Source organism: Pteropus alecto, unplaced genomic scaffold, assembly GCF_000325575.1.
Source record: "Pteropus alecto unplaced genomic scaffold, ASM32557v1 scaffold3, whole genome shotgun sequence".
Classification (NCBI taxonomy): Eukaryota; Metazoa; Chordata; class Mammalia; order Chiroptera; family Pteropodidae; genus Pteropus; species Pteropus alecto.
The window spans coordinates 2,925,969-2,935,124 of NW_006442484.1; the positions used below are offsets into that span (position 1 = coordinate 2,925,969).

General features: G+C 37.0%; 1 protein-coding gene across 1 annotated transcript in view; it reads left to right on the plus strand.

Annotated features, from left to right (window-relative positions):
• CNTNAP5 (contactin associated protein like 5) overlaps positions 1–9,156 on the plus strand; it is a 716,034-nt gene that overhangs the window by 476,088 nt on the left and 230,790 nt on the right. The window contains exon 12 of the mRNA XM_006920991.1: positions 2,753–2,872. Coding sequence (XP_006921053.1) covers positions 2,753–2,872 — 120 coding nt within the window. The remainder of the gene's footprint in view (positions 1–2,752; positions 2,873–9,156) is intronic.

Consider the following 9,156-nt stretch of genomic DNA (forward strand, 5'->3'; position numbering starts at 1 on the left):
ACACTCACTCACTCACATATGCACAAACACATACACACATTGGAAGAAACTGTATACAGAGAAAAGAAAATGTCAAAGAAATTATGTTATAATTAATATTATCATATATAGTAAAGATATATAGCATCAATGAATTGAGAATTGTATGTTATTAAAAAAATATTTAGGGGGAAGAACAAATATTCTAGGGAATTTAAAAATGCTACAAGTGAAATAATCAAACACTAGAAATAATCTAAAAGAATTTAGAATTAAAAGCCATTCTTTATCATCTCTTCACAGAAGAGAGATAGTATCTATTAATTTTTTCATAACAAGCTCTGTGATTCATTCATGATGTAAACTGAAAAAAAAGTCAAGTAAACAAAAAACTGACAAAAATGAAGAAGCAACATGGCATGAAACAGTGCAATAACAGCAACAATAATAATAGTTCACATTTATCAAGCACTGTCTGTGTGCCAAGCACTATGCTAAATGCTGTATGTGGATTATCTCTTTGAATCTTCGCTATGTCGTATGAGGTAGGCTTTTTTATACCTATATCCATATGAAAAAATTAATGCTTTGAAAGTTTATTAGCTATCTATTACTACATAATGATTTACAGCAAAATGTAGCATCGGAAATAATTGACATCATTACTTCCTAGTTTCTCTGGGTCCTTGAGCAACTTATCTGGATGGTTCTGACTGGGTCTTTCACAGGGCTGGTGTAAGAGATCAGCTACGGGTACAATCAGTTTTTAACTGTGGAGATCTGCTTCAGAGCTCACTCCCAAGGCTTGTCTCATAGGTTTCCAAGCTCACTTATATGGGGCTTTCTTCAGGACTGCCTCAGGACATAGCAATTGGTTTCTCTGAGAATGAGTGATCCAGGAGCACCCAAGATGGAAGCCACTGTCTTTTAATAATTCAGGCTTGGAAATTACATCTATCACTTTTATCATATGTTGTTAGAAGCACATCTAAAATTTCAACCCACATTCAAGGTTAGGGCATGAATTCATGAACAAGATATGAATACCAAGAGGTATGGCTAGGATGAGTTATCATAGTGGTTGTCTACCACAGGTGAATTAGCTTATCCGAACTATCATAGATAGTAAGTAGTAGCCCTCTGATACAAACAACATTCAGTTTGACTCCAGGGTTCATGTTCTTTTTTTCCTTAGTTGTGCATTAAAAAATGGGAATATATTTTAATTAAGTATATTAGGGTAACATTGGTTAATACAATTATATAAGTTGCAAGTGTACAGCTCAATAATATGTCATGTATATTACATCATGTGTCATATCTACCCCAAAATTTGAAAAAGTTTATTCAAAAAGATATTTGCACCCCGCTGTTTATGTTCTTAACCACTATGTAACCTCCCAAATGTTACTCCTTTCACATGGTTGTTATCTCAGGAATGTGGGAGTGTCTGGGGAGAGGCACCACATATAAGAGCTGACTTCCATAAGTGTGATACACACCCAGATGTGTTATCAGGTTTGGAAAAAGAGAAATAAGCTATATTATGACACATAGGTAGGGTGGAACTATAACCCTTTCATTCACCTTCTACTTCAGAAAGTGTGTATAGCTGCTAGAAGTACATGAGTGCAAAGATAACCTTGAATCCACTTTAATTTATAAAAACTCAAACCTTCTCAAGTTTTAGAACTCTTTTGGTAATGAATTATTTGAGGCACTCTTCACATTTTATCATGATAAACTGCAACCTCATTTTACTGGAATGGGACATTCGTCACAGGGGCATATTAGAGAAAATGAGGAGCTAGTGCTCCATCCTTAAAGCTTTTGGGAGCCATTGAGGTGTTTTAAACATGGAAAGATGACACAATTGGATATGTACCTGCTGCTCTGAGTTGTAGCATTTTGTCTAAAGCGTCAGGCAACTTTCTGTATTCTCATGCATGAGACAGCAGATGCCTCCTTTAAAACCCACTGGAATCATTCATGTTGGTGTAATGAGATTTATATATTTCTCATACCTGCCAATTGTTCAAGGTACCCTGTCTCAGGGAACCTGTGCCCGCTCCTCTCCAAACACACAAAGACCTTTGTGGCTGCAACCAGGCTATGAGCTTCCTAAAGCACAGACTGACTACCTCATTCATGTTCTGCAGTCTGGTGGCGACTACACTGTTAACATATATTAGGAACTCAGTAAATGCCTGTTAAGTTAGAATAGACTAAGCTTAGTTACTATGCTGAGCTCTGTGCATATAGCAATATGATGATGCCATTTTACTTTATTAATAAAATGTCATGATTGTACATGATCATTCACTTTTTCACTTACTAATCAAGCTCCTGCTGTGGCACTTGGCTAGATGCTGGAACACAGTATCAAATAACATGTGGATACCACTCTTATACCTTCTATAACCACTTGGGAACATAGAGCAGTACAGGATATCCTAGCTCCACATGCCCAGCAGTCATAGAGGAGGTACATACATATCAGCATAGAGAAGGGCCATATCAGATGTAAGGGGAGAACTTTCGGAGGATGTGACCTATGAGCTGATTAGAAGAATGACTGTTAGGATGAACGGAGGATGCAGATCCATCCAGTATTGGGACACTGGTTTGTTAAGACTTGGGGGAAAGGTCCAGGTTATAGGAGAAGGGAAGAAAGTCAACATTGACAATCAGTATAAGTAGGAGTCACTGATCCATCCAAGGGGTATGTAGAGGCATGCAAAGTTTCCTCTCTGTTGCCTTTGTGTCTCCTCAGCCCTCTATGAGCGATCCTGCGAGGTATACAGGCACCAAGGGAACACGGCTGGTTTCTTTTACATCGACCCGGATGGCAGTGGGCCGTTGGGACCTCTCCAAGTGTACTGCAATGTCACAGGTGAGGGTGCAGAATTTCCACTCACTTTTAAGCTACTATATGATAGTACACAGCAAAGGGGAATCCATGGGAAGGGGACATAAAATTCCATGCAAATAAAATTTAAAAGACCAAGTTCTTGGGGGATGGGGAGAATAATATTTAAGTAAATAATAGAATTAGCTGCCAGATTAGTTTCGTGAAAGAAGAAAACTTGTTAACGATCTTGATGATGTTCCACTGAAACCAAAAATTAATGTTTTCTGCAGAGCTTGTCAAGGACATTTTCTCTCTTAAAATTCAAAAACAGAAAGCAAAGGAAAACAACCAAACAAACAAAAAGACAAACTCAAAATCAATGGGAAACCTTGATTCAGGAAATGAGAAAGCTTGATTCATGGCTGGCCCTGAGGACTGTGTGAATCCTACATTCTCTCTGAGCTTCAGTTGTTCATCAGTGAAATGGGAGTAGCAGTTTCTACCTTCTAGAGTTGTGAGAATTAGATACAGTCATGTGTATTGGAGCAACTGGTCAGACTAGTCATCCAGTAGATGTCTAAAAAAAAGTGAGCTATTTGTTTTCTCTGGCCATCTTATATAACTTGCTACTTTCAAAAGTGCAGAAGGACCTAGTAAAAGTCCATTATTACATGGGTTTAGAAACAGTCTATAATCACTAATTTACTTTGAAAAATAATTCCACAAAGCCAAAATGTGATATAATAGTTACCTAAAAATACAGCAATGTGAGCACTCTCTGCATTCTAAGTTTCATTAACTGGTACATCTGCATTTTTTTATTCAAGCACTAACTTTTGGAAAGGCCAGTGGAATTATGTAATGAAGACGAAAAGTAGGGGACTATTAAGGCTCATTGAGTTCTCCAGCCCTAGGCTTCTCTGCAACAAGGAAACCACTTTTATGGAGCTCTTTCTGTAGCCAGACACTGTCCTAGGCACTGACGATATGCAGAGAAATAAGATATAGTCACTGTCATTCATGAGGCAGTAAAATTGGAGAAAATGGCATGCGATATCACAGGTAGAAATGCAAGCAAACCTTTGCAAAAATGGTGATTAAGGACACATAGCAATTTGTCCATCTGAATACAAAAGACCACTCTTTTTTTTCTACAGAAAATGCTAGTTACATAAAATTGGATGCCATTTCACTTCATTTTATTTCCATAATCCATCATCTCCAAAATACATATATGTTAGCTGCTTCTCAACAGCTCTATAACATGATTAGAAATTTTATTGCTGTTTTCTTTTCACGGTTGCGGTAACCTAAGGTGTTCAACAACCTGGTTAAGTACTAGTGTTCTCAGTGGATCCTGATTATTTCAAAATGCAATTAACATATAGATCTCTGAGGATTCTTGCTAAAAATGCAGACTTCCCAGCCATAGAAATTCTAATTCAATAACTGCACTTTTACTGAGCCCTCCAAGCTATTCTGATGCAAATTGTCCCCAGTCCACACTTTACCAAAAAACAGGAAAGTGATTTGACTGCAGAAGAAGGCAAAAAGCAGAGCTTGCTATCAAGTGATTAGCTGTGATCACTCAGTGCCTACCAACTATGGGAAATGAACTGAGCTAGCAGATATAATTTCTTTTAATCCTCACGACAGAGATAGAAGATATTTTTATCTCTCTCTTACATAGAGGGGAAGAAAGTATGAGAATTTCATGACTTGCTCGAAGTAATAGTCACGACTAATAGAACTAATAGTCATTACTCAGGAAGCAAACGAAACCTTCTAGCGCAGTAATAATCTCTGTCACTAAACATTAATTGAATACCTTGTATTGCTTATGTTTTGCTTTAAATAGCGCTTTCATCTTTGTTTTAAAAGTAATCAATATTAATTATAGAAAATTTAAGAAAAAAAGAAAAATATAAAGAAAATGTTAAAGTCACCTATAAACCACAATCCAGATGTTACCATTGTCGTTTATTGTTAGAATTTCCTTGTAACTTTTTTCTGTGAATGTATATGTGTGCTTTTTCTATGAATATATGTTTTTAAATATATATATTTTAAAATAATGAATTTAATAGACTAGCACAGACTTGTTTTTATATCATTAAAATATATTTTGAAGTTAAAATATCTATATTAAATATAGCTTAAATTTTTTAAACTCTCCAAAATCATCTGAGTACAATAACACAAAGGGTATGATTGATTCACAGGTCTCATTTACATGGAATCTCTGCTTGTCTTTGGAAAGATTTCTCTCAGGTTTATGTTGGTTGATATTTTGTCCAGGAATTCCTAAGATGACTATTTACTCTATTAAATGTTTTGCTGATGTGATTCTCTGAGGCATCGGGATTTCCAACTTGAGCCCCAGAGTGGATAGGCTTCATTTTGCATGATTGGACATTTCTTTTAAATATATTTTGGTCATATGCAATATAGGTTTTTGGCTTTGCTTTTTTTTTTCTAAAATGAACTGTGTTGGCTGAATTATGTAGTTATGTATTTAAGCACATTTAACTGATAAAAAATTTTAGTACATAAATATAATGACAATCAAATCCATATTTTTCTATTTGTAAATGTTGATGTTCTTAAATATAAGTGATTTATGACACTAGCAAAAATGTGACCCAAAGTGGTTCAGAAAAGAGAAGGAGGGAAAAGGGAGAGAGGAGAATGGAAAGAGAACAGAACTGGCAGTGGGGGAGGATAAAGGAAGACTGGGTCCATGTCTAATTCCAGTTCACGAAAACACAAAGTTACTGTTTTCCGCTTTTCTCGGTAGCATCGCTGGGATAATAACACAGAGAATGTAAACAGCCCTGGGAGGCAGAGACCAGGGATCTCTTCTAGCATCTGTGCCAGCGGCTGGGTGCTCCTGACCTATTTGCTGGTCTCCAAAATCAGGACCAGGTGGCCATCCTCATTTAAAATTCTGTGAGAGAATATGTGAGGTTCAATAGAAAAGGAGAAACTTGTCCTAAGAATTCTACAGATACTTGCAAATTGATGGCATAGGGGTTAAGAAGGATGATTTTAGTTGTAGAAAACACTAAATTTTAATCCTGATAACATCCCTCTTTACAAAGAACCCTAGGGGAATATTAGCTCCTCATTCCTGTAGACAAAGTGGTCCCTTACCCCTCCTGGAGATTTAAGTCCCTGCATCTCACCTACTAAAGAGTGATCTTGGGGAAGGGGGATGAAATCCCTGAGAGCTCTAGCAGCAACTGTTCCTGTAGATATAAGGCAGCATGATCTGTGTGTGAGGAAAGTAGGCCAGTTTGGGGGAGTAATCTAAGGAGCTCATTAGGCTTATTGATAAAGTAGATTGAATCTAGGCCCTGCAAATTTTGACAGTATGCCACACGTAAGAATGTGTTCAAAGTCACTTCGCCCTGGGACTAGTGAGTTGGAAAGAGGGGAGGCAGAGTATTTGGATGGAGGATTAACTGAATTTATAGATGAGGAAGATAAAAAATAAGTTTTTTCAGGATTATACATTTGGCCTACTTTTAACATCTAAATGATTTACAATTCATTTCAGCTCAATATAAATGTATATATTTCAGGCACTGTGAGAACAGCTAAGGATACAAAATTGTGTCTGCATTAGTTTCTCCAGGTTTCTATAATAAAATTCCACAGATTGAGTAACAAAAACAAAACAAAACAACAACAACAACAAATCAAAACAAAACAAAACAAAAAACGGAAGTACATTGTTTCACAGCTCTAGAGACTAGAAGTACAAAACCAAGCTGCTGGCAGGGCCATGTTCACTCTGAAACCCATAAGAGAGAATCCTTCCTTGCCTCTTCCTAGCTTCTGGTGTTTTTCCTAAACCTTCGACATTCTTAGGCTTATAGTGACATTTCACTCTCTACTTCCAAAAGGCTGTTACACTGCTTCCAAGTGACATAGTCACATGTTACCATCTCTTCTCATGTGACTGTGTGTCCGTTTCTTCTCCTTATAAGAACACTAGTCATATTGGATTAGAACCCACCTTAATGGAGTATGACCTCATTTATACTTGATTACATTTTGAAAAAATCTATTTCCAATTAAGGTCACATTCACAGGTACCTGAGGGTTAGGACTTTGCATAACTTTTGTAGGGTTAGGACTTTACATAACTTTTGGGGAACACATCCATAACAATATCATTTCAGTTTCCATCACAAGCTAATCATGGAGAAGACACAGAAACAATTAAAATATAATATTAAGACAATGACAGTGTATGCATAGTGTGTGTTGGGAGCCTGCAAGAGAGGCCTAACCTAGCCTCTTGTGGAGTGGAAGGGCTATGGGACAGGTGGGTGACATCTCTAAGACTCAAACAGGGCATAGAGCTGCCAGGAGAAGAAGTATAGGAAGACATTTCCAAGAAGAACAAACAAATGTCAGGAACAAAGTTCCAGAGACAGTTGAAACTGCACATGTGTGGAGGCCACTAAACTCACCAAGATATGTCACTAGCTTAGAAAACAAAAACTCATGAAACTGAATGAACAGAAAATGATCAAATTGACTTAAGTGGGGGCAAGCAAAAGCTCTTAAAGATTAACAATCTGAACTATAGTTTCCCAGCAAGGAAATCTGCTGTCTCAATTCCAGGGAAAGAAAGAATGGTTTTATTATAAAGAATTGTTGAGCATGCAGAATATTTACTGTCCCCGAATGAAAGGTGAACAAATCTGAGTACCAGGAACAAGATACCATCTCCATATCATACGTAGCATTTAGCACTGTTCCCTTATCTTGAGGACAGTGGATCTAATGGCTACTAAAATTAGGGACTATTTACAAAGGTAAAAGCATACAGAAAAAAATAATGGAAAGGAGATCATACAACAGAACTTGTAAAATAGGGGCTATTCTCAATATCAGACTCGCAGAAACGAGAGGAGAGAATGTTGCCAGAGGAGGAAGGATGGCAGCATGTGGAATAGCTGTGCCTTCCTGTGTAGGAGCACAGCAAGGAGCTTGGAGAATGACGTCGATCTCTCCTAGCTCCTTCATCTCCTTCCTATGTTTCCAATGAGCAAATAGCTAAAACTCAGAATGCAAGAGCACATATTGATGTAATGTTTTCAATCAGTCTTCCTGAGACACATGCAAGGTTATACAAGGGTAGAAAGTGCATTTGGTGGGGCAAATATGAAATATTTATGTTAGTCTGTTTAAAGAACTGTCCACAGAAGTCTGGGGAAACATTATTAGAATTCTTCAAGAATCAAGGATAGTGGTAAGGCAAAATCCACAAACCTTGCAAATGAATGAAGCATGGACTTATTCAGTTGACTCCAACCTGAAGTAGAAAGGACTTCTCTTTGCAGATTAAATGGGAGTGGCATTAGGATGAATGCAAGAAACATACACTAACTTTGAGAGCTAACTGACTAAAAGTCGATGTCACTCAGTTGATAAAAAACTGAAGGACAAGTAGACAACTAAAAGAAATTGTGACACACTAAAATGTATTGTTTTATTAAAAGAGATGTCTGGGTCCTATGCACTACCTGGTGGTATAAATCTCCTGGCCTGGATGTGGAAAATTTTCACCAATTATGTGAAGTTTGTGGTTATTTTGGGTGATGTTGATTAATTAGGTAAGTAGAAAGGAATGTGTTTAGGACAACAAGGAATCCATTGAGGACTCAGAATTGTGCTGCTGGATGAAAATGCATGTAAAGCGGGCTTGAAGGATGGGTTAGATGCCTTCATGAAATGAGGGAGTTCTGGACCTTGGGGTCAAGGCAAAGAAAAAGATAGGAGTAAAGGAAGAGCAGAGCACAGCAAGTAGTGGTTAAAATTAGTGAATACCTGAAGTACCTGTACAGGAGGCTTAGGTCAACAAGACAGAAGAATGGGACTTCTTAGCTGTTTATTGCTTCCCTTAATGAAGTGATTAATTTGATGTTTCTACTTGGCTAAGCCTCAGTGCCCAGATATTTGGTCAAACATTATCATTAATGTTTCTATGAGGGTGTTTTAAAGATGAAATTAATGTTTATATAAGTGGACTTCGAATAAAGCAGATTACCTTCCAAAATGTAGGTGGGCCTCATCCAATTACTTCAAGGCCTTCCTAGAACAAACACTGACCTCTCTCGAGCAAGAAAAAAATTTTGCCAACAGATGCTCTAGAGCATCAAACTACAACTCTTTTCTAAGTCTCCAAACTGCTGGCTTACCTTGTAAATTTTGACTTACCAAGCCTCCATAATCATAATAATATATATTTAAATATATATATATATATACAAATTATATATATAATTTATTATATATAATGATTTAATTAT